The sequence below is a fragment of the Pinus tabuliformis genome, chromosome 3_1, assembly GCF_031772625.1.
Source record: "Pinus tabuliformis cultivar Carrire ecotype Pingquan chromosome 3_1, CPIR1, whole genome shotgun sequence".
Classification (NCBI taxonomy): Eukaryota; Viridiplantae; Streptophyta; class Pinopsida; order Pinales; family Pinaceae; genus Pinus; species Pinus tabuliformis.
In genome coordinates, this window is record NC_142301.1 from 582,105,830 (window position 1) to 582,133,034 (window position 27,205).

At 40.0% G+C, this 27,205-nt stretch overlaps 1 protein-coding gene across 1 annotated transcript in view; it reads left to right on the forward strand.

Annotated features, from left to right (window-relative positions):
• Nucleotides 1-27,205, forward strand: part of LOC149188342 (SH3 domain-containing protein 2-like) — a 172,372-nt gene that overhangs the window by 92,637 nt on the left and 52,530 nt on the right. Inside the window, exons 6-10 of the mRNA XM_089411648.1 lie at nt 1,652-1,753; nt 2,011-2,211; nt 2,334-2,396; nt 2,548-2,709; nt 2,806-2,880. Of these exons, the coding sequence (XP_089267774.1) occupies nt 1,652-1,753; nt 2,011-2,211; nt 2,334-2,396; nt 2,548-2,709; nt 2,806-2,880 (603 nt within the window). The remainder of the gene's footprint in view (nt 1-1,651; nt 1,754-2,010; nt 2,212-2,333; nt 2,397-2,547; nt 2,710-2,805; nt 2,881-27,205) is intronic.

Consider the following 27,205-nt stretch of genomic DNA (forward strand, 5'->3'; position numbering starts at 1 on the left):
AGAGAACAGAACTCAAGACAGAGTTTGGATAAGTAGGGAATTTGGATCCCTCTACAGTTCGTATTACAGTGGCAGCAAAGGGTATGACAGTTTGGATTGCATCACAGTCATACATTTCAGTACTATAAAGGTAACCTACTAACCACAGATTCGTTACTATCTCAGGGATTTTGATTCGGTCCTCACAGTGGTAGGAACTATCTTAGATTTGATGATTACAGTATTGTTGTGATAAGGGTTCTATACACTTATCGCAATAGGAATACAGTTAAAACTTACAAGTCGTTACACAAAAGGTTTTCACCACAGAAATGTAACAGTCCGTCCCGTTTGATATTTTATTAAACCATCCATTAGACCAGGACCTATGGGACTAAAGATGCCTGCACTCACTATGACAATTCATCAAATACGAGGGGAAAGGAAAAAGAACAAAGGAAAGGCGAGGACCATATGTGTGTGTCGTGTCTTGGGTCATAGTAAAACATGTTTTAACGGTTACAATGCGGTCCGCTCAGCAAACTAACCTGCAAGTGTTAAGTAATAAGTCTCGACTCTCAGCAAACTAACCTGCAGGAGGGTCATAGTAATAAGTCTCGACTCTCAGCAAACTAACCTGCAATGCGGTCCGCTCCTCGCTGCAACTGGTGATTCGGTGAATGAAACCTGATCGTTGTTTCCTTTGCAAATGCCAAATCGCTGTTTCCTTTGCAAATGCCGTCAAATGGGAGAGACAACAGGCATTTAAACCTAGCAGCAGCCCGAAAAACGAATCTGAAACCAGGACTCGATTCCAAAATTCGTGACACGTTATTCATTTTTTGAACACGCCCATGACACGACGTACCAGAATATGACACGACGAGTCCTTGCAACATGACACGTGTCAGGACAGAATCGTGTCCGATTCGGGATTCGTCCAGGGGTTTGGACGAATCCGGTTTCATAGGTTTGCTCCTATTTACCAAAAGACCAAAACCACCTAGCCAAACTGAGCAGAACCTCGCTACTCAGTCCAGTAAGCTTCTCAGTTGAAGCAGACTGTTCCCCCGTGCCCAGAAACCTCAGAACAACCAGCTCTCCTTCCGTAGGTAACTCCAGTTTACTTCTTCAGTATCCCCTTCGTTCTTCCTTCTTCCTCGAATCCCCCTTCCCAAACTCTTCCTTCTGGTTTATAAACTAATTCTTGGCGGTGGCCGTCCTTCCTCCAGCACCCACCGCTTCATTTCCTCATGACACCCTTCCCCTGTCGTGTCATATACTTTCCTTTTTCTGATTTTATTTTAATATAAAGGTTAGAAAAATATTTTATCATTAGTTTATTTTTATTATTTTATTAATTGATTAATATAATTTTCTTATTAAAATTTATTTAATACTACTTTTATAAATAGGTCGTTACACATTTCTGTTGGTTCTAGTCATACAATTAGAGATTATTATTGATTTTTTTAACCTACTCTTGAATTGTTAAGTTCCATAAAAATGATTATTCGGAAAAATTTCAAAATTTTATATCTTTTTTTCCTTGAGATTCAACAGGTCTCTCTGATAAATGCCCAATGCGAAACTAATGATCCTTATTATTGCTAGCTTTAATATCCACTTCTGACACTGAAATGCTTTTCTATGGAACCTGGGCATGTATCAGATTGCAGAACCATTAAGGGCAATGGTTATGGGAGCTCCCTTGGAGGATGCTCGTCATCTTGCTCAACGTTATGAACGAATGCGACAAGAAGCAGAGGCACAGGTGACCTTGCATACCTGGTTTGTTTTTTGGTTCTGCAGCAGTGTTCACATATTCAACTCTAATATTGTTTCATGATAAGTAGAATGCTTTCTTCCAGCATTATTGCTTGTCATTAGCTTTTGTTTTTTTTAGTTTCACTGTTTTATATACTCCAGCAGTTAAAGTGCTGTCAGGATAAGTATTTTTCTTAGAGGGAATTTTCAGAGAGGGTTCACATAGTTGTCTACCATTATGAATTCCATGTGGATGGTGAACAGACGGCTGAAGTTTCAAGGCGCCAACTGAAAGCCAGAGAAACTACAGGTAATCCAGACAATGCAATGAAGTTGCAAGCAGCTGAAACAAAGTTGGAAGAATTGAAGGCAAATATGGCAGTTTTGGGAAAGGAAGCCGCAGTTGCAATGGCAGCTGTGGAAGCACAGCAACAAAGGTTGACTCTTCAACGTCTCATTGCCATGGTATGCATTTTGATCAGCACCTTGAAACAATTTTATTTATCAGGAATCAACACTGACATATTCAATTTGAAAGGCTAGCTGGATTTTCAGGCTGAATTTGCTAGAATGTTACCTTTTCTTAGGTTGAAGCAGAACGCACATACCATCAAAGAGTAATGAAAGTTCTCGATGAGGTTCATGGAGAGGTATGGCCTTACATTACAGCAACATCAATAAAATATCCCTTTTTACTGACTATTTAGTATTTACTCACCTAGACTTACTTTGGAGCCTGCCAAATAGTGGATTTAAAAGTGAGCCATATATGATTTTAATTTCTGCTGGTTATTTCTTCAGATGGTTTCCAACCGGCAACGTATTGAATCTGCACATTTTGCAGTTGCTGATAATCCCATTCCACCTCCAACATATGAGGAGTCAAATGTGACTGATATTCATGCATCTCAACATTCATCCTTTTATAGAGCTGTTGAGAATGTCCCACACTTTCTGGGAGAGGTAACCCCTTCATGCTTGTCATTTCTGTAAAAAACTAGTGCTCATGTTGTATGGATGCTCCTTGCTTTAAGAAAGACCTCTTTGCCTTGTCAGCAGGTAATACAGGCATTTCAAGCTGAGACTGATGTGGAGCTTAATCTGGCAGTTGGTGATTATGTTGTTGTTCGTCAGGTTTTCTTTCATCCCTTTATTTGAACATTGTTATAAATAGTCTTGCATTATATGTGTGAAAATATGGAGCACTTTAAATACAACTTTACCATTATATGCAACAAGCTACAATTGCAATGTTGAAAGGATTCTTGGCAGGTTTAATTACACATAAACATATTGTATTCTTAGTTTTAAAACCTAGAACTGGGTTTCGAACCAGTTGCCTATTTAACCATGATTAGAACTGGTACCGGATCAAACCAGATTCAATAAAATGGAATTGAAAAAATACATAAAAATTAATAATTATTTTTTAATTAAAAAAACTTATTTTAAAGATTGCAAACCAAGATTCCAAACCATTAGAGACAAAATATGGAAAGTCTTCTCATCTATATACCATGTAAGGTTGCATATTGTTAGAAAATGCTAAAGTGGCAGCTTATTATACTTATTTTCCTTAACCTTGATACTTGCTTGTGAATCTTATTTTTCTTTAGTTCTTTAATTAGATCTTTCCATCAAATAATATCAAGAACAATAATAGCAACAATAGAGGACACAAATATAGGCTCTCAGCCATGGCAAAACCCCTCCAAGGGGAAACCCAGAAACAAATATAAGCTTCCATCTGCTGCCAGAGCCTTGGCAGCCTTCACGATGTACTTGCAACACTCATTAGGAGGTCCTGGAAGAAACGATTATAACCAAGAAAAAGACACAAAGGCAAGTGGTTGCCCAAAAATAAAGTAATGATAATTGTTAGCACTCTGTAATTTCGTTTAGGCTGAAAAATGATTACAAAGGTAACCACAGACCACTCTTAGGCTAGAATCTAGCCCTTCTATCCTTCTGGCTCTCTCACTAAGGTTTTCTCAGTCAATTAGATGACTGAATGATTTCTGATCTTAGGCTAGTTATGAGGATCAAAAGAACAAGCTTGTTTTAATGGTTTTGAAGGCAGGTGTGAGGAGACAGATCCATTGGGCATGGAGTCACTCTCAATTTATGGTTTTCAGTGAATAGGTGGGATAATGAAGGGGTCTTGTAGCTGGAGCAAGATAGGTAGTCCTTCTGAGGTTTTGATCAAGTTTGTTGTAGGAGGGTGAGTAGCAGAACAGTGGACAAATGACATATAAAGCATCTAACTAAAGGATGACTTTCACATGTCATTTAAGAGGAAAAACACAGATTGTTTAGCAAACTAAAAATAGAGCACGGCAATAGTGAATTCTGAGATATTTCTTTGTTTATCTAAACAAGAAGACACACATTCATGGCGTAATAATTCAAACAGGAAGCTTACATCACAGAGAAGCACATCACCATAGAGACTAACATGAGAATTCCTGTAACAAGCCACTTCAGCCTTCTGCTATTCACTGAAAGTTTGATAGAGAGTACAAAATACCAGACTTCTCTTTCACACACTGACCAACTAACAGTTTACTATGATATTTACATGTTATATACATCAAAACATTCGACTGCCACCTAGCAGGATCAAAATTTTCGAAGGAAAACTAGTCATCAGCTAGATACATCGAATTTACACCTACTATGCTGAAAAATAGGAACTAATTACCTACTGCGACTCTTAACTTAATGCATCATCAAGACATTTAATATTTACAACAGTCCATATCTGCATCATCCTAAAGCTCTAAGACACATGTCAGCAGAATCAAAACGGTTGTGGAAGCACAGTAGTCGAATCTGCAAGTCAAAAAGGCTGGCTGTTCAAATGCGTTTCTCCGTGAAATCTTTGCTAACTGTTTTTTATTTTTATTTTGATGCTTTGATGAGTTCTGTTGGTCCAATTTAAATCTTATCCCTTGTGCTGATTCATTGAAAGTAAGAAGTTTTCCAGTTGTTTAAATAATTAAATAATTCAATAATCAGCCGCTTGTTAGCTAGCTGCCACCTCTCCCTTGAAATCCTTAAAACTGATTTGGATGCCCTTCAACTGTTTGACTACCTTCTTATTTGCTGCCCGAAAATTCTCAATTTGATTGCCATATATTCCTATGAATCTGGGATTTAAACCTGTTGATTATTTGCCAACACTGTCAGGTGCCCTGTGCATAATCACATCCTTTTCGTCTTGTCCTAGTTTTTAGAGATGACAAAGGACAGATTACTACTCCCACAGGTACAAGAGTACTTGGCCCAACAACTGTCGTTGACAAATTAAGCACTGATTCTGTAAATGATCCATTGTTGTGAACAGAGATTCTCCTGCATCTTGCAATGACTTTGATTCTGAAAGCAAAGGCACTTTTAACGACTTCCTCTTTCGGTCTTGTAAGCTTCCCCAAAGTCATCCTTGAAAACCTCTCAGGCCAAACAACCGAATCTTCTTTTGTTTCTTTTGCTGGAAAGCAGGGCTGATTCAAAGATCTCTGGAACAAAACAATGCTACCATCCAATTTATCCATCAAAGTTTTGCATTGAAGTTTCAATCTGGGAATTTCTTTAAAGGAACTGTGCATGAGATCTTCATCTACAAATACCTGCAAGTCTTGAAATGGAAAAACAGAAGTATGTCCCTCAGATGATAGAAGACGTTGATCTGTTGAACTTGGCTGTTTTAGCTAGTTTGATTATTCCATTTTGAGTTCGAAAATTTTGGGTCAAATGAAATAAATCAGGCATGCTGATTTGAGATGACATGCCATTATCAACATCTGCTTCCAAAAACTCTTTGTAGAACACATTTCTAACTTCTCAGAGTTGAAAATTAACCCACCTTGCAATTGTTTGGGGGGCAGTGTCACCATCAAAGACATAGCCCTCATGAAAATTAGAACACACATATTTGAACAGAGTAATTGGAGCCATTGTCAGATCCTGAACTTGATCAATATGTTCCCAGAATCATCAGACATCATTGTCCTTTTGACCTATAATGGACTTGACATGAGCTAGAGCTTTTTCATTCATCACTGGTTCACGAGAGTCCTCTTGATAGAAAACTGGAATAGGAACAATCCATTTTAGTGTTAAGTTTCAACTCCATCTCTTTCAAAATAGAGATCTCTGACTTAATTCTCGAAGGCTTACTAACATTCGGTACACTGTGAGTGCAAAGACCATCTATGGTGCGGGCATTGATGCAAGAGCTAATTCTTTTGAAAAAAAAGTTTGAGGTAGCTTCTGAACAAACAAAGGGAATTCATTGACATTTATAACGTGAAACAATGGAGGAAAACCAATACTGGGGACAGTCTCAGCTGAGGACAATCCACTTTCTAGAACTGTGTGCTCCATTGAAAGAACTTCAATATCATTGGAACAAATCTTCAAATCTTTCCCAGGCTTCAAATAATTGCTAGGCAGAGTCTTGTCAAATTTGGTTCCCTTTCTTTCTGATGTTTCAATCACTGCCTCTGAAATATACTCAAAATTAATGCCATACCCAATTGTTCTCTGGAAACAAGTTGTTCTACATGTTCATATGGAATCTCTGATTCATGAAACCATCTATGAAACTGTCTTTTGTTTTGCACACCTCAGAAGTGTTGCAATATGTCATAACATAAACCCTGCTTTAATTAAGACACGATTGAACCACATATGATGATTAATACCAAGGAAATCCTTCCTAAACCACTTGTGCCCCAATGGTCCTGGTTAGTCTTGTCAACTGGCTGGCACAAAATACAGCCAGAAATAATGCCACTCAAGCGACTGAGCTTTAGAATGTCTGGTACATTTGCTGTAGTTGAATGCTTTATGCCACTCAATGTTTTACACATGCATTGAAACCCCCTGAATCTGTCCTTCAAAGAATATGTTGGCATTTTTCAACCTGTCCTGAACGATCTTGGTAAACATTTCAGCTAGTTCCTTCTGTGCAGCAACATCAAACCCCTGAATTTGTACTTCAAACACTGCATGATTCCTTTTGATAACAGCTGAGTATTTCCCGAGGCACATGTCGTTTATCTGGGCATTCATTTTCGACTTTTTACTTGGCACTTGGAATGCTTTTTGTTAACATCTGGACAATCTTTGATGATTTACCCTTACAATTGTGTTTTTTTGCACTGCCAAATGTGTGGATGGCCTGTTTAGCACTACTTGTCAGCTTTCTGTATCAACATTTTCATTTTTTTCTTGGGATATATCCCACATTGTTGAGGGAAAAGATATTTATTTGCATTTGTATACACAGATGGCTACAACGTTTATTGACGTGTTGTGCACGTATGCCCTCATGGGTTCCTCTGTTGTGATTTGGTGCTTAGCATTTGATTTGATTGGTGGCTTGTGGTGGAATGACTCATGCGTTGCAGTGGCTGATATCTGGCCTGGGCTTGGGGATTGGTGCTTGGGGCCCAATACTTTTGATAAAAATTAATAAAACAACCTGCATAAGCCAGAAAACCAAATTTGGCTATAAAAAGCCAATTTTTTTTTTTGACCATTTGACTAAAGAAACCCAGGACTTAGATCTTGATGATCAGACTTCCATAATTTTGAGAGAAAAATGACCCTTTTAACCAATTTTGGCTAAATTTGCAAATTTTTACAAAAAATTACCGAGTGCCAACATTGGCTCCAACTGGGGATGGCGTCCTCCCTGTAAGGTGCCAAAGAACCTCAGATCTAATGCTTATCCATCGTCATTCCTGCAACCTGTTTTTGCTTTGAAACCACCGCAACTGAAACCAAACTGGCAACCTGTTCCAATCCTCAAACTGAACTGAATCCATTCTTCAAACTGAAACCTAAACTGTACACTGCAAAGTGCAAACTGAAAACTGTGCTGCAAACTAAAACTGAAAAGAATGCTCAGGGTGCTGAGCTTATTCATCATACATACCTACTCAAAATTGCTGGAAACATCTACTAGATCAGGTAATAGAAAAATGCCGATGTAACCATAAAAGCAAATGGTTATTTGATCGCTTTTTGCTCATATTTTTCTCAAGCAGAAAGAAAAATTTGTAGAATGGCAACTCAAACTCCATCCTTAACCCAACTTTTGCACTGGTGAACAAAACAAGATCTACCTTGACTGATGATTCCAATAGGCTTGTAAAAGGATCCTGACATTCAGGAATGACTACCTTTGCTTGATAATGAAGAAATAGACCATCATCTCCTTCATGGTTATATGCAGATTGCTCTATATGATGGAGTTGATTATCCTCAAATAAAACGGCATCAAGATGTTCTTTCCTATTATTAAGCTCGGAGGCAGCCATATCTTGACTAACAAAAATATTTATAAGTGACCTTTCAATAAGAATATTGTCTTGCTACTTTAAAATTTCTGAATTTAATAATTCAAAAGATGAAATATCATGAACAATTTGTGTACCATCCAAGGGATTTATAATGACCTGTTGTTGTTTAGTATTTTCTTGCAACTTTTGGTAATTATCATCTGGAATAATTTCACTGTCTAAAGCTTTTATGCATGCAAATTCAAAACTCTGATTTTCACAGACTTGTTCTTGAAATAAAGATTCAGAAAATGAATGAGCTGAAGAACAACTTAAATGAATATCTTGATCTTCTTCTTGGCTACTTAACAATTGACAAGGCTGCTGAATATGTCCATCAAACTAAAGAGAAAAGACATGAGATTCAACATCAAGATTACACTCTGCTTCATTTTCAGAGAAAGAAGAAACTTTTGTCTGCTGGAAATTTCCCTGAATATCTTGACAACTAGCCTCTAACGTTTCTTCTTGATGTCGAAAAGGGTTGTCATGAAGGGCCTCTAAAATTTCCTCATCCATGAACTCATTATCTTCATAGAAGTTTTCCAAATTTTCAATGAAACTCTCAAAATGTCCACAACAGTTCTCAACCATTGACAAAGAAGGATGAGATTCTTTGTATTTCTCAAAAAATACTAAATGAAAATCTTTAAGGGAATATAGACTAGCAATTGGAAAACCTTCATACCAAGATCTCACATTTTTCTACAATGTAACCATAAACATCTTCATCAGACAGTCTTCATGGAATTGAACCTTAAGTCTACACACATGCATGTGAAATTTAACCAAGTGAAGAGCAACATCATCTCCTACCTGATCTTTAAATCTCGGCAAATAAGTCTGCCAATCTACACAAGGCATGCGATTTGGAAATCCTGGAATATGAAGGCGATGCCTAGGAGCATACCTTGCAGATCTGTGATCCATCTTGACCCAATAGAGTCGCTAGTAAAACCCTGATTTCTGGATCCTGTTGCCAGTGGACTCTTCGGATCAGGTTGAAATTTGATTGGAGTCTCCAGGTGAATGATATAGCCTTTATGTGTTTGACTGCTGTCCACCATCAAGAATCAGATCTGAAGCTTTGATGATCTCCCTCGGGGAAGATGGAACCTTTCGCTCCTTGGCAACGACGCCAGAATGTTAGCACTCTGTAATTTCCTTTAGGCCGAAAAATGATTACAAAGGTAACCACAAACCATTTTTAGGCTAGAATCTAGCCCTTTTAGCCTTGGAGAGGGCTATCTCACTAAGGTTTTCTCAATCAATTAGATGACTGAATGATTTCTGATCTTAGGCTAGTTATGAGGATCAAAAGGACAAGCTTGTTTTAATGGTTTTGAAGGCAGTGGTGAGGAGACAGATCCATTGGGCATGGAGTCACTCTCAATTTATGGTTTTCAATGAATAGGTAAGATAATGAAGGGGTCTTGTAGCTGGAGCAAGATAGGTAGTCCTTCTGATGTTTTGATCAAGTTCGTTGTAGGGAGGGTGAGTAGCAGAACAATGGACAAAGACATATAAAACATCTAACTAAAGGATGAATTTGTAGAAATTTCTGTTTTCCCACCCCGGTTTTCAGTTTCTTCTTATTTCTCCCATGTAGTTAAATGCCCATTCCCATAACCATACATTTAACAGACTGAAAAAAATAAATATTGCTGAAAACACAAATTCTGGAATTTTTTCAGAATGCTAGAAATTGCAGAATTAAAAATCAGCAATAAAAAACAGCCATTAAAACACATTAAAACACTGATATTTTTGGTCAACTTGACCCTGGAAAAACCCCCTACAACTCTTGGGGAAAACCAGTTTGAGAGCTCTTCTTTATTTCTGAAAATTGCCTTTTTACAGTGAGAATTATTCAGCAAAAAATCAGCAAACAAATTTACAACTTATCTCCTTTCCCGTGCCTCACAGCAATCTGGAAATTACAGCAAACAGGACAGCAATAAATGCTGTACGGCCTCCGTTTTGTGTGCAGAAAAATCAGCAAACTGCTCTTCGATTTTTGTGCAAAAATCTGCCTTTCACTATGTGCTGAATCAGCTGTACAAATCTGCTCAACTGCTGCCTTGGAATGTGTGCCAAGCTGCTGTCTCCTTCTCCTCCCTGCTCAGAAATCTCTCTTGCTCTCTTGCTCTCCTTCTCCCAATCTGCTCATGAAAGAATGAATGACCTTTTCCTTTTTTTCCTCCTTTAATGTAACTCCAAGTGACTTTTGGGTGATCCAAGTGACTTTTGGGTGATCTCTAAATCCAATGGCTGAAATAGATTTAGATCAATGGTTGAGATTAAATGCTCATTTAAATCTCACTTTCTATTTTTTAATTCACCCCACATTAATAAAGACCCACTTAGTCATTTATTTCCAAAGTCACTTTTCCTTTCTAATTTTTCATTTACTTTATAAAAGTCACTTTAAAATTAGACTTAATAACTTTATCACTTAAAGTCACTTTTAAATTAGATTTAACTTTATAAAATTATAAAGTCACTTTAGGAGAAAAATTAAATTCTTTTGGACACTTTTCCCTAGGCCAAAGATCAAAGCCTAAGGGAATCACCTGTCCTCCGGTACCAAATTTTAACACTCCCTCTTACCGAGGAAGGTGTTCCTCACCACACCCATCTTGTCTCTGAAGTAGACATGCTTGCCCCATGGTAAGGCTTTGGTAAGGATATCTGCAACCTGCTCATCAGTGGAAATATACTCAAGCTTCACAGCTCCCTTTTGAACATAGTCTCTGATGAAATGATATCTGATCCCGATATGCTTTGACCTGTCATGAAATACTGGATTCTCCGTGAGTTTAATGCAACTCTGATTATCACAGTAAATCACTGAAGGTCTCAACGGCTGACCAAATAAGCCAAACAACATCTTGTGAAGCCAGATGGCCTCACAACTAGCTAGACTGGCTGCCATATACTCTGCTTTCGCTGAACTCAGTGCTACTGACCGCTGCTTCCGGCTGAACCATGACACTACTGCTGAACCCAACCCAAAACAACACCCTGAAGTGCTCTTCCTATCAGAAGCACAACCTGCCCAATCAGAATTGGTGTATCCTGCCAATCTCACTCCATCTCCCTGCCTATAGTCCAGACCATAATCCACTGTCCCCTGCAAGTACCGCAAAATGTGTTTTGCAGCCACCCAGTGAACCTTCCTAGGCTCACACATAAACTGACTCATCGTGTTGACTGCAAAACAGATGTCTGGTCTAGTGTTGACCAAATACATCAAGGAACCAATCAGCTGCCTGTACAATGTGGGATCCACCAACTCGGAATCCGAAGCATGAAGCTTCTTCCAGTTGGTGATCATCGGTGTCGACATGGGTCTACAATCCTCCATGTGGAATCTGCTAAGGATGTCCACAATATACTTCCCCTGCCCCAGGAAGAAATGCCCCTCCTCCTGCCACACCTCCAAACCCAAAAAGTAATGCATCAAGCCGATGTCCTTCATCTCAAACTCCGCCGCAAGATCTCTCTTGCAGTGCTCTATGAGTCTCTCTGCACCTGTAATGATCAAGTCATCCACATACAGCACCAGAACGAGAGGCTCCTCACCAATCACAATAAAGTAAAGGTTCGGATCTGCCTCACTCTTTGTGAAACCCATCCCCTGCAAGTATGCATCTATCCTGGAGTACCAAGTTCTGGGTGCTTGCTTCAGGCCATAAAGGGCCTTCTTCAATCTGCACACATGGGACTCCTTACCATGCACCTCAAAGCCCTGTGGCTGCTCAATGTACACCTCCTCCTGTATGAAGCCATTGAGAAATGCGGTCTTCACATCCATCTGGTGGATCTTCCAACCCATCTCTGCTGCTATCGATATAATGGAGCGGATCGAAGTATATCGAGCCATGGGAGCGAAGGTCTCCTCATAATCAACTCCCTCTACCTGGGAGAACCCTCTAGCCACAAACCTCGCTTTGAATTTCTCAATGCTGCCATCAGCAGCATGCTTTACCTTGTAAAGCCATCTGGAAGTAACCACGGATTTGCCCTCAGGCCTCGGCACCACCTCCCAAACATCATTCTTCATGATAGAAGAATACTCCTCCTGCATGGCCTCTCTCCAGACCTGCTGGCTAGCTGCCTCCTCATAGCTAGAAGGCTCAGAGTCAAGGATGCTGGTAACCATCGCCATATAGCTACAAAACCTCTCAGGTGGTCTACTCTCTCTGACCGGCCTCTTCGGCTCAGCAACAGATGTGGCATCTCTCAAGGTGTCCTGAAGCCACTTGGGCTTTCTCTTCCCTAAGCGCACTTCTCCCACCGGAGAATGAAACTCCTCCTCCTCATCATCATCAGTAGCCTGAACTCCTGACTGTCTGTCTGCTGTCCTCCTGCCTGCACCTGAACTTGTAGAAGCTGAGGTACCGTGTGAACTGTCCATCAGTGGACTCCCTAGTGAACTGCTCTGCATGCTGCCCGGAGCACCACCCCTCTGGCTCGGCGAGCCACTACTCACTGATGGACCTGACATCCTCATAGATGTACCTCCGGATCCTCCTGATCCCTGCCCACTGGATCCTTGCGACTGACTCAACTGCTGCTGAGGGTCTGGCTGATCCAGATACTCTAACTCCCGTGACCTCCTAAAGGCCCTGTCCTCCTCGAACTTCACATCCCGTCTGACAACAACTCTCCTCTGTGCAGGAATGTAAATCCGAAAGGCGTTTGAGGTCTCACTGTAGCCCACAAAGATACCCTTCTCTGCGGTGGGCTCTAGTTTGGTCCTCTTCTCCTTGGGTATATAGGAGTATGTAATGCATCCAAAGATATGAAGATGACCAATATCAGGCTTCTTCCCAGAGAAAGCCTCCTCCGGAGTCATGTGCCCCAAGGCACGATGCGGACTCCTGTTCTGCAAGTAAACAGCTGTGTTGCAGGCCTCTGCCCACAAGAACAATGACAACCCCTGATCATGTATCATGGCTTTGGCAGCCCCTATGATGGATCTGTTCTTCCTCTCCGCAACCCCGTTCTGCTGGGGGTTGTAAGGAACAGTGAACTCCCTCCTAATGCCTGCCTCCGCACAATAATCAACAAACTCTCCAAGGGTGTACTCTCCTCCATTGTCCGACCTCAAGGACTTGATCTTTCGACCTGTCTGAGTCTCCACAAGAGCTCTGAACTCCTGAAACCGCTTGAAGACCTCACTCTTGGTCTTCAAAAAATAAATCCAGGTCCTCCTGGAGTGATCATCAATGAATAAGACATAGTACTCATATACACTCAAGGAAACATGAGACATCCGACCGCTCACATCGGAATGAATCAAATCAAGTATCCCAGTCGCTCTGCTGTCACTGCTGGGAAAAGGGGATTTGGCAAACTTGCCCATCACACAACCTCTGCAAGTATCAAAGTGATCAGTACTGAAATCTGGCACACCTGTAGTGATCAGTGTTGCAGAAAGCGCCCCCCCCCCCCGCCCCCCCCCCCGATCCTAGGCCGGAATCGCGTCCCGTACGGAAGCGTTCCGGAAGCGCCCAAGGAAGCGCGATTCCAACTTTTCCGAAGCGCGATTCCTAATTTTTTATGCGCTTCCTGGTTTTTGAGAAGCGTGGGCCCCGAAGCGCGCTTCGGATGGCGCTTCGGGCCTCCGGAAGCGCCACGCTTCGGGCCCGGAAGCGTACGCTTCACGAGCGCTTCGGAGCGCTTCCGAAAAAACCGCGCGGGCTAAGGAAAGACACTTCATTTTTTTTAATTTTTTTTTAAAGTTAACTTAACTTAGCAATGAGGGGGTGGGTTAGGGTGAGTTTAGGGTGAGGAATGAAAAGCATAAAGCTCCCATTCATTCCTCATTTTCTCACTTTGAGTTTATGAGAGTTGGAGAAGAGAAGAGAGGAGAGGAGAAGAGAAGAGAGGAAAGGAGAGGAGAAGAGAGGAGAGCTTGGAGGAGTGAAGGAGGAGCTAGGAGAAGGAGGAGGAGCTTGGAGCAAGAGCTTGGAGGACTTCATCTACAAGAGCTAAAGAGGTAAGTTCAAACCCCAAACTCCCTTGTTTTTTTGAAAAAAAATTTGTATTTTTCTCCTCCCTCTCCTACTCTTTCCCATTGTTTCTACTTGCTCCTTTATTTACAGGTTGTCCACCACCTATATCCATATTCCAAGATGGTGTTCTTTTGGCTTCTATGTATCATTCCACTCTTGGTTTTAATGATGGCAAGGGTGAGGAATAGAAGGGAAGAGGAAGGGGATGAACTTGGTCCTAATAGTAGTGACCCAATGTATGATGAGGAGGAAGGGTTTGAAGAGGAAGGGGATGAACTTGAAGGGGACACTGAAGCACAAGATGGGAAAGGTACATCAACACCCTTGTGGAACTATGTGACCAAACTTGATGGGGGAAAGGGTGGTGGATCTTACAAATTTGTGTGCCCTCATGGTTGTCATGGAGGAAAACCATATTGTGGTTCATATACCCGTCTGAGGAGGCATCTTTGTGGGGTGCTGGACAGTGATGAAAAAAAGGGTTCTGTGGGGGTACAAATTTGCCCAAACATTTCAACTGAAGAAAGAAGAAAATACATCCAAATAGAGATGGATGCACAACAAAAAAACAAGAAACAAAAAACTCATTCTGATTCAAGTGCAACCTCTAAATTTGGTAGTTGCCCATCTCCTCATGGTACTTCTGCAACCTCTGGAGGTAGAAGAACAATAGGGGATTTCCTTAATGTTGCTGGGAGGGATGATGTGGATGGAAAGATAGTCCGTTTTCTTTGTGCTTGCGGTGTACCATTCAATGTGCTTCGCTCTCCCTATTGGCATGACATGGTAAAGGCCATCAATGAAGCCCCAAAAGGATACAAGGCCCCCAACTATGAGAAAGCTAGAACAGTGTTATTAGAAAGAGAAAAAGCTAAGGTTCAAAGAGCTTTGACACGTTTTACACATGAGTGGGTGGATTCTGGGGTATCCATTGTATCAGATGGGTGGACAAATATTAGAAACCAACATCTGATAAATGTTCTTGGTGTTTCTTCTAGTGGTGCAGTATTTATTGCATGTCATGACTCCTCCTCCATCAGTGCAACTGCACAAAACATTGCAGATCTCCTATTGAAATCAATCAAAGATGTTGGTCCGAATAATGTGGTTCAAGTGATCACAGATAATGCAGCAAATTGTAAGGCAGCAGGAAAAATTATTGAGCGTACTCATCCACACATCTTTTGGTCTGGGTGCCTGGTTCACACATTGAACCTTTTGATGCATGATATTGTGAAACACAAAGATTGTGGGTGGATTGCTGAGGTTTACAGGAAAGGGAAGCAGCTCATTAAATTCATCACAGGGCATACAAGGGTAAACTACTTCTATGGCACTTACTCCAAGTTGCAATTGCTTAAAATTGCAAAGACAAGATTTGCTAGTTATTACCTCACCTTTAGGCGGCTAGTGAGGGTGAGACAAGCTTTAACTAATCTGGTGTGTGCTGAAACATGGGATGAAATTAACACTGACACAGATGGTGCTAATGCAGTCAAGGACACTGTTCTTGACAGTTACTTTGGGTCACAGGTTAAATATGTTTTGCAATTCACCAAACCAATTTATTACATGATCAAGTTTGCAGATTCAGATCGACCAGTAATTGGGGAGGTGTATGAGCAAATGGATAGCATGTTGGGGCAGATTAAAGACATTGTTGAGCCTAGAGATACCACCTTGTACAATTATATTCGTGTAGAGGTGCAAAACCGATGGGAAATGCTAAATATTCCATTGCATGCATTAGCATATGTTTTGACACCTAAATACTATCATCCATCATGGCTTTCAACACCAGCACCTGGGGGGGGAAGCAGGAAAAAACCACACCAAGATAGAGAGGTTCACGAAAAATATATGGCTGCATTGAGTAAATTAATCCCTGATGAGGAGGCTGCATTGGTACGGAGACAGGTGAGCAACTATACGCTCAACACTGGTCCATTTGGGAGCATGCATGCAATTCAAGATCGAGAGACTTTTTCTGCTCTTGAGTGGTGGAACATGCATGGAGGGGGTACTCCACTTCTACAGAGTTTGGCATTGCGGGTGCTATCACAGGTGGTAAACACTTCTTCTGCAGAGAGGTGTTGGAGCTCTTATTCTTTCATCCACAGTGTTAAAAGGAACAGGTTGAATTTAGACCGGGCAGAGAGCTTGGTTTATGTTCATTACAACTTGCGATTGTTGTCCCATTACTGTGAAGATGCAAAGTCTAATAAAGACTTGTTGATTTGGGACAAGAATCCAGAGGAGCCCAATTTGGAGGATGGAGTGTTGCGACTAGAGCAATTAGAGGATGCTCTTATCCAGGTATGTCCATTGTGGTATGAATTTTCCAATTTTCCCTTATAAAGCATTTCTCTAATTCATGTTTTTAATTTTTTTGTTAACTAGTGTTTTTTTTTTTGCATGAATTTTTTGAGCGATTCTAGGATGATGATGACCGTGTTGATATGTCACCACCCCCACCCCCATCTGGTCCCTTGGTTCCTAGGTTCCATGGTTCAACACCAACAGCAGGGGGTTCTTCTTCATCAGTTTCAGTGCCACGACTTACACAGGGACCATCTTCTTCATTGCCACCACGTGGAGGCCCGCCATCACGTTCTATTCGTGGTGGAAGGAGGAGAGATTAGTAGATATATTCACAATCTACTACTTTTTGTCATAGATTACTCATTAGACTTGTAGACTTGTGAATTTGAATTTTGAATCTTTTTGGCTTGGCGGTGACCAAGTGACATATTTTGTAAACATTATTATTTGAATTTTGGACATGACAAATGTTGACAGTTGCTCACTTGCTAGATAAATCATAATATGCTCTATGTTTTATGTTTTATAATATGCTTAAATGTTTTATGTTTTATAATATGCTTAAAAATTTGATGTATGTTTGTAATAGCTAGAATATAGATGATTGTTGTACATACTAGTAACTACAATGGAATCATGGATGCCATATCTATCTTGATTTATGCAAAAATATGCATGTTTTCATGTCTTCTACAATTAATTTGGTATTTGGGATGTTTGTTTTGAGTATAAATGCAAAAAAATATAAAAAAATATATATATATAGCAGACGCTTCTGCGGACGCTTCGCTTCCTAGATTTTTGGAAAATGACGCTTCCGCGCTCCCGCTTCCGCTTCCGCGCTTCCGCTTCGCTCCCGCTTCGTGCAACATTGGTAGTGATCTCCCGCAATGTCCTCAAGGCTCCATGATACATATGTCCCATCCTGCGGTGCCAAATCTCACACAGCTCAGAACTGCTAGCTCTGCTGTCGGTACTACTGCTCAATGCCAAAAGGGGTTGGAATGCAAACTTGTACACCTTTGCATGGCGTACACCTATCACTCTAGCTGAATCAGCTGGAGTGCCCCTGGGATACATCAACACCTGTCCTCCCCTGAACAGTACCTCATATCCTCTGTCCTCCAAAGCTGAGACGGATATGAGGTTCTTCCTCATCCCTGACACATAAAGAACCTCTGACACCTTCAAGGGAGGTTTGGACTCCCTCTGAAATGTCACTGTCCCCACCCCGACTGCTCTAACAACTCTGTCATCACCGAGTACTACCTCAATATCAGTGCCACTCTCTGAAAGCTCTGAGAAGTACTCACGGACTCGTGTCATGTGACATGAAGCCCCACTGTCCACATACCAGATACCTGTAGATGCTCCGCTAATCGAGGGAAAAGCATGCTCCCTAGAACCTGTGTAGCAGGTGATCCTGCACTAGAGGACTCACACGTAGTGAACGCAAACTCTCGGTCAAAACGACCAGCAAAGTCCTCAATCTCTGCTGAAGCTGCCACGTCTTGGTTCTTCCCCTTCTTCTTCTTCTTCTCCGGACACACAACTGCATAGTGTCCCATCTTTTGACAATTCCAACACTTCACCTTGGAATAGTCCTTTTGTGTGTTCCCCTGTTTACATTTACCTTTGCCTTTGCCCCCACCACTGCTTGTGGAAGCCTGCTTCTTCCCTTTGCCTTTCTTGCCTCCTGCCACCAGTGCTACATCCTCATCCTGCTCAACTGGCTTGGCTGCCCCAAGCTGTCCTTTCCTGATCTCTGTCTGAATGCAATCATCCCAAAACCTCTCCCATGTGGGAAGGGTCTCACGTGCACAAACCCCATCAGCAAAGTTCAACCATGAACGGGGGAGGCCATTCACTGCAATCCGCACCAACTCAGTGGGTGGAATGGCCTCTCCAATCGCTGCCAACTCATCTCTCACATTAGTAATCTTTGTGAGATATCCAGCTGCACTATCATTACCCATCTTAATGTTCTTCAGCTTCTCCTTCAGGACCATCTTCCGGTTCTCATTGGTACTCTGGTAGAGATTGGACAATGCTGTCCACATCTCATGGGCATTGCTCTTTCCTCTCACATGAGGAATGCAATGGTCTTTGATTCCATCTAGAATCAGCCTCTTACCCTTATTGTTCTTCTTTTTATACTCAGCCAACTGAGTAACATCAGTGGGCACAACAACAGGGTTCTGTGCGGTATGCACCATGATATCCCAGACTTCTGCCTCCTCAAAGATACTCTGCATTTTCTCCTTCCAAATGCTGTAATTTATATGCCCATCCAACCTTTCCTCCACCCTCAATCCCAATGACCTGCTGTCCTAAAACTGAAAAATAGCACTGCTGTAGTAAAGATAAAACTGCTGTTTATGAAAAAATCAGCTTGCTGGAATTTTCTGAGTGAAAAATCAGCAACTGTAATTTTTCCTTTTGCTGTCCCAAACTGCCCTTCAGCACTCAAGCTCTGATACCATGTAAAAATTTCTGTTTTCCCACCCCGGTTTTCAGTTTCTCCTTATTTCTCCCATGTAGTTAAATGCCGATTCCCATAACCATACATTTAACACACTGAAAAAAATAAATATTGCTGAAAACACAAATTCTGGAAATTTTTCAGAACACTGGAAATTGCAGAATTAAAAATTAGCAATCAAAAACAGCCATTAAAACACATTAAAACACTGATATTTTTGGTCAACTTGACCCTGGAAAAACCCCCTACAACTCTTGGGGAAAACCAGTTTGAGAGCTCTTCTTTATTTCTGAAAATTGCCTTTTTACAGTGAGAATTATTCAGCAAAAAATCAGCAAACAAATTTACAACTTATCTCCTTTCCCGTGCCTCACAGCAATCTGGAAATTACAGCAAACAGGACAGCAATAAATGCTGTACGGCCTCCGTTTTGTGTGCAGAAAAATCAGCAAACTGCTCTTCAATTTTTGTGCAAAAATTTGCCTTTCACTATGTGCTGAATCAGCTGTACAAATCTGCTCAACTGCTGCCTTGGAATGTGTGCCAAGCTGCTGTCTCCTTCTCCTCCCTGCTCAGAAATCTCTCTTGCTCTCCTTCTCCCAATCTGCTCATGAAAGAATGAATGACCTTTTCCTCCTTTAATATAACTCCAAGTGACTTTTGGGTGATCCAAGTGACTTTTGGGTGATCTCTAAATCCAATGGCTGAAATAGATTTAGATCAATGGTTGAGATTAAATGCTCATTTAAATCTTACTTTCTATTTTTTAATTCACCCCACATTAATAAAGACCCACTTAGTCATTTATTTCCAAAGTCACTTTTCCTTTCTAATTTTTCATTTACTTTATAAAAGTCACTTTAAAATTAGACTTAATAACTTTATCACTTAAAGTCACTTTTAAATTAGATTTAACTTTATAAAATTATAAAGTCACTTTAGGAGAAAAATTAAATTCTTTTGGACACTTTTCCCTAGGCCAAAGATCAAAGCCTAAGGGAACCACCTGTCCTCCGGTACCAAATTTCAACAGAATTTCATATGTCATTTAAGAGGAAAAACACAGATTGTTTCGCAAACTAAAAATAGAGCATTGCAATAGTGAATTATGAGATATTTCTTTGTTTATCTAAATAAGAAGACATACATTCATGGCATAATGCTTCAAACAGGGAACTTACATCACAGAGAAGCACATCATCATAGAGACTAACAATAGAATTCCTGTAACAAGCCACTTCGACCTTCTGCTATTCACTGAAAGTTTGATAGAGTACAAAATGTTGATTTTTGGTAGCATTGGATGTGCTCTAAGTCTCAAATTTTGTAGAGAGGCTTAGGCACATGTATTCCAAAGAACCCATAAAGTGTTTTGGGAAATTCCACCCATAAACAGTTGTATTAAAATTATTAATTATTTTTAAAGGGACCCTAAGTCTAAACTTAGGAAAATAAAATAATTAAAGGGTATTAATATAAACCGTGGGTGTAACTTCTAGAAGAAGACGAGGATCAAGCATAAATGATCTTAGCCATTGATTAACTTCTAATCTGGGCCGTTGAATATCAACGAGGAGATTATTTAAGGAGGCTTGAGGGTCACTTGGAAGAGACACAAAGAGAGTTCAGAAGTTCAATTTTCTGAAGCAGAATAACTGCTGAAAGAATTTCGATAGTGAGCTGTTGCAGAGGGGCAGAGAGAGTTTTGCCTGGAGGATCTTCTCTGGAGCCAAGAATACCTAGTAGAGACGCAGAAAGACACACGGAGGAGGCAACACAGAGGGCAGAGAGGGTGACACAGATCCAGGAAGGGCTCACGCAGGCCCCACGCAGAGTAGCGCAATTGCTTCTAGTGCAGAGGTCCAAATTTGCTGAAGGAGCTAGTGTTTCTGAGCCGAGAGGGCTAGAAAAGGCTCTTGAAGGCAGATTGATTCTCAGTTGAGCTGACGCAGTACTTAGAGGCTGACGCAGGGCCCACGCAAGGGCAGCGCAGAAGTAGCCGGGGAAGTCTCAGTTCAGTTGCGGATTAGCCGGGATCAACAGAGTTGAGTGAGGTAATCTCACCTGTTTTTCTTGCCAAGTGATTTTCTCTGTAATTGGATTGCCCGGAGGGTCTCTAGAGTTGTATTCAGAATACTTCGGCATAATAATAATACCCTCAGATCTGCTGCACTGGTTTTCCCGCATTGGGTTTTTCTGGGGACATTTGTCCAAAAAATATTGTGTCACTTGTGTGTATCTTTCTCTATTGTTCTGTTTTTGTTTTGGGCAAATTAATTAATTAAGTGAAGACTGCAGTTGTATTAGCTTCGATATTTGCTGTAGGAAGCAGTAAATAATTTGTTTCAGTAATTATCAAATAGGAGAAGTTTAATCAGTTGCTGCAGTAGTAGATTTGGGCGGGATTCTCGATTTTTCACAGAAAATACCAGACTTCTCTTTCACAGACTGACCAACTAACAGTTTACTATGATATTTACATGTTATATACATCAAAACATTCGACTGCCACCTAGCAGGATCAAATTTACACCTACTATGCTGAAAAATAGGAACTAATTACCTACTGTGACTTTTAACTTAATACATCATCAAGATATTTAATATTTACAACAGCCCATATCTGCATCATCCTAAAGCTCTAAGACACATGTAAGCAGGATCAAAATGGTTGTGGAAGCACACTAGTCGAATCTGCAAGTCAAAAAGGCAGACCGTTCAAATGCGCAGTAAAGGTTCTGCGCTTCTCAGTGAAATCTTTGCTAACTGTTTTATTTTATTTTGGTGCTTTGATGAGTTATGTTGATACAATTTAGATCTTATCCCTTGTGCTGATTGATTATTTAATTATTTAAATAATTAAATAATCCAATAATCAGCCACTTGTTAGCTAACTGCCACCTCTCCCTTGAAATTCTCAAAACTGATTTGGATGCCCTTCAACTGTTCGACTACCTTCTTATTTGCTGCCTGAAAATTTTCAATTTGATTGCCATATATTCCTATGAATCCGGGATTTACACCTATTGATTATTTTCCAACACTGTCAGGTGCCCTGTGCATAATGACATCCTTTTCGTCTTGTCCTAGTTTTTAGAGATGACAAAGGACAGATTACTACTCCCACAGGTACAAGAGTACTTGGCCCAACAATTGTCGTTGACAAATTAAGCACTGATTCTGTAAATGTTCCATTGTTGTGAACAAAGATTCTCCTGCATCTTGCAATGACTTTGATTATGAAGGCAAAGGCACTTTAACAACTTCCTCTTTCGGTCTTGTAAGCTTCCCCAAAGTCATCCTCGAAAACCTCTCAGGCCAAACAACTGAATCTTCTTTTGTTTCTTTTGCTGGAAAGCAGTGCTGATTCAAAGATCTCTGGAACAAAACAACGCTACCATCCAATTGATCCATCAAAGTTTTGCATTGAAGTTTTAATCCGGGAATTTCTTTAGAGGAACTGTGCATGAGATCTTCATCTACAAATACTTGCATGTCTTGAAATAGAGAAACAAAAGTATCTCCCTCAAATGATAGAAGACGTTGATCTGTTGAACTTGGCTGTTTTAGCTAGTTTGGTTATTCCATGTGAGTTCGAAAATTTTGGCTTAAATGAAATAAATCAGGTATGATGATTTGAGATGACATGCCATTATTGACATCTGCTTCCAAAAGCTCTTTGTAGAACACATTTCTAACTTCTCAGAATCAAAAATTAACCCAGCTTGCAATTGTTTGGGCAGTGTCACCAGCAAAGACATAGCCCTTATGAAAATTGGAACATACATATTTGAATAGAGTAGTTTGAGCCATTGTCAGATCCTGAACTCGATCAATATGTTCCCAGAATCATCAGACATCATTGTCCTTTTGACCTATAATGGACTTGACATGAGCTAGAGATTTTTTATTAATCGCTGGTTCACGAGAGTCTTCTTGATAGAAAACTGGAATAGGAACAATCCAGGTTCTTCATGGGTCAAAGAAGAAAGAAGAAAGAAATTATTTTAACGTTTAGGAGGCTAAAGCTAGCCTATGGGACAGATTGCTTCTTCATCTGCTTGATGTATTCGGCCTTTTTTCTGTGAAGCTTCAAAATAAATGCTCCCAGCTTCTCGACAAACCCCTCTCTAAATAGATTATCCCAAGAGCTAGCTGCCAGCATATCTGCATAGCTTTACCTGTTGTCTTTGAAAGCCTCACATTCTAAAACGAAATGTTTTTCTGTTTCCATTTTTTTGGAAGAACAAAAAATGCATATTCTTTCCTCCCACATTTCCTTTGGCCTTTTCCAGCGCCTTGTTTCACAACGGAGTTGATGAGAATTAGTCCTTAACTGAGCAATAAGAATTTTGGCTCTCCGAGGCACTTTCAGACATCCTAGTAGTAAAATCTCCATGCTCCCAACTATCTCATCATCATATTTTTCCATTTTAATGTTAAGTTTCAACTCCATCTATTTCAAAATAGAGATCTTTGACTTAATTCTTGAAGGGTTACTAACATTCAGTACACTGTGAGTGCAAAGACCATCTAAGGTGCAGGCATTGATGCAAGAGCTAATTTTTTTGAAAAAAAGTTTGAGGTAGCTTCTGAACGAACAAAGGGAATTCATTAACATTTATAACATGAAATGATGGAGGAAAACCAATATTGGGGACAATCTCAGCTAAAGACAATCCACTTTCTAGAACTGTGTACTCCATTGAAAGAACTTCAATATCATTGGAACAAATTTTCAAATCTTTCCTAGGCATCAAATCATTGCTAGGCAGAGTCTTGTCAAATTTGGTTCCCTTTCTTTTTGATGTTTCAATCACTGCCTCTGAAATATATTCAAAATTAATGACATACCCAATTTTTCTCTGAAAACAAGTTGTTCTACATGTTCATATGGAATCTCTGATCCATGAAACCATCTATGAAACTCTGTCTTTTGTTTTGCACACCTCAGAAGTGTTGCAATATGTCATAACATAAACCTTGCTTTAATTAAGACACGATTGAACCACATATGATGATTAATACCAAGGAAATCCTTCCTAAATCACTTGCCCACCAATGGTCCTGGTTAGTCTTGTCAACTGGCTGGCACAAAATACAACCAGAAAAAATGCCACTCGAGCGATTGAGCTTTTGAATGTCTGGTGCATTTGCTGTAGGTGAATGCTTTATGCCACTCAATGTTTGAGAACACCCCAACTATTAAAAATTTGGTTGTTTTACACATGCATTGAAACCCCCTAAATATGCCCTTCAAACAATATGTTGGCATTTTTCAACCTGTCCTGAATGATCTTGGTAAACATTTCAGCTAGTCCCTTCTGTGCAGTAACATCAAACCCCTGAATTTGTACTTCAAACACTGCATGATTCCTTTTGATAACAGTTGAGTATTTCCCGAGGCACATGTCGTTTATCTGGGCATTCATTTTCGACTTTTTACTTGGCACTTGGAATGGTTTTTGTTAACATCTGGACAATCTTCGATGATTCCCCCTTACAATTGTGTTTTCTTGCATTGCCAAATGTGTGGATTCCCTGTTTAGCACTACTTGTCAGCTTTCTGTATCGGCATTTTCATTTTTTTTCTTGGGATATATCCCACATCGTTGAGGGAAAGGGTATTTATTTGCGTTTATACACATATGGCTACAATATTTATTGACTTGGTGTGCACATATTCCCTCATGGGTTCTTTCGTTGTGATTTGGCGCTTAACTTTTGATTTGATTGGTGGCTTGTGGTGGAATGACTCATGCATTGCAGTGGCTGATAGCTTGGGGCCTGGGCTTGGAGATTGGTTATTGGGGACCAATACTTTTGATAAAAAATAATAAAACAACCTGCATAAGCCCAAAAACCAAATTTGGCTATAAAAAGCCAATTTTTTATTTTATTTTTACCATTTGCCTAAAGAAACCCAGGACTTGGATCCTGATGATCAACTTTCCATAATTTTGAGAGCAAAATGACCCTTTTAACCAATTTTGGCCAAATTTGCAATTTTTTACAAAAAAATACCTATTGCCGACAATAATCAAGGAAATAAGGTACTTATCTTTTAATCTGAGGATTGTTGGGAGTTTGTCAACTCCTTCTTGATCCTTGCCTTCTTGCAGAAATCATTGAAATCCATTTGCAAACTCATCATCCTCATCCTCATCATCAGATACTAATGCATGTTGCTATGCCTTTTCTTCCTTGCATGAAATGTATGAGCCAGAGTTTCTTCATCTGTGAATTGTCCATCCACACAAAAAGACTCAACTACAAGCTAATGACATATTCATGTTACCAAGTGCATGCCCCTATTAGCATTCAACATTCTTAGTCACATTCTAAGGTTTCACAAACCCTTATTTAAGTCATAACCTTAAGATCTTCTAGGGTTTTCAAAACCCTAAGTATACCAGTTCTTCCAAGAAGGGATCACACTTATCCAAGGAAACTCCTGTATCCAAGGAAACAAAAATCCATCAAATAGATATCCATTGAAAATCCAAATCATCATGTATATAGAGAACATCTGTTGGAATAGAAAAATCTACTCTAACATATCAAAGCGCAAAGACATAAAAGTAAATGCATGAAATAGAAACTAACTAGTGACATAAATGAAATCCTAATTAAGAGTGTAGGGTTAGAGATACTATACAAAGGATACTCCATGGCATCATATGTCACCCATGTGGCACAATCTAGAACATCTGTTTACATACAGGTAAGTCAATCTGTTGTTTTTCAGACGTCCCTTGTTGAAAATTGACCCTTTTTGGTTGGTGAAGACTTTCATTACTGCATTGCACACATCTGCCAAAATCAAGCCTTCGTCATTTTCTGCTTGGAAGATGGGATGGAAGATGAGGCGAAGATAAGTGATATATAGGCTGAAGGAACTTAGTGACCATTGCATTATGTTTTGAAGGATGACCCTGTGGTGCAATCTCCTGACCTTCATTTGGCCTCCTTGGATTTTCAATGTGATATCTTCTTTCAATTTCCCTGTATAACCTGACCATACCACCTGCTGTTGCAGGAATAGTAGCATATGATAAGTCCATCTCAATACATCCACCTAAGTCAGCTACAAATTTTCTTGATAGAAGCATTCCCCATACATCTGGCACATCAATAATTGCTATGTCCATGGTGATGATTTTGTATGGATAATTGGCCAAGGCAACCTGTAAGTCTTTAACCACACCAAGGACTTCAATCTTCTTAGAATCCATTGAGCAAATGTTGTGATAAGGTCTTGAGATTCTTAGATTTAGTTGATCCATAACTTTCTTAGTCATGACATTCGTTGAAGCACCAGAATCTAACATGCAGTTATGAGGAAGGCGGTCATTGATATCCAATGTCAGGAAGAAAGGTTGATAAGCTTCATTTGTCATGTAACAATTTAGATCCTTTAACTAGATTTCTTCGTCCTTTTGATTAATATCAACCTTATCCTGTTGAGCCATGCATAAAGCTTTGAAGAATGCTGCTCTTTGAGAAGGAACCTTTAGAAGTTCGAGCACTAGCACAGACATCTTAACACTGTTAATCCATGCGACCCAGTCGATTTTCAATCTTGATTTATGTCTCTTGGATGCAACATGTCTATTTTGACTTGACTCCTTGCCCTTCTTTTGATATGTATAACCTTTATTTCTGGCAATTTCAAGAATTTGCTTTTGAGATGGAGTTTCACCATACATTTGCATGATAGGGTCCTTCTCATCACTGAAGTTATTGATGGCGAAAGATGAAGAGATCATGTCTATGCAACGAATTTCATTTGAAGCATTAACATTATTTATCTACTAATTTGTTCCTTCCTCCAAGATTTTTCTAGCAAGAGCACATGAACTTTCCTCATGAAAACTTTCACAAGGTATGCATAATGGGATAGGCTGGTCAACAACCTTTGTAGACTCAAGAGGGGTAGGTGGCCTTTGGTCATTAGGAGGATTCCTTCTTGGCCATTGATTGTTGTTACCTCTGTTATTATTATTGTTTCTAGGTTGAACATTTTGATTCTGATTTTGTTCCATTTGAATCAACCTAGATTGCATGTAACTTATTTCTCTAGCATGTTCAACTCTCATTTCCTTAATCATTTGCGTTAATTCCTTAATGGGATCATGATCTACCTCCTTAATATCTTTTCCCTTAGACTTGATCCGACCTCGTTCAAAACCATGAATTTCTGAGTACTAGAAGCTTTCTTATCTTTTTCTAATTCTTCAGCTATAGCTTGGGCAACAGCTAAACTAGTAGGCTTAGACCGT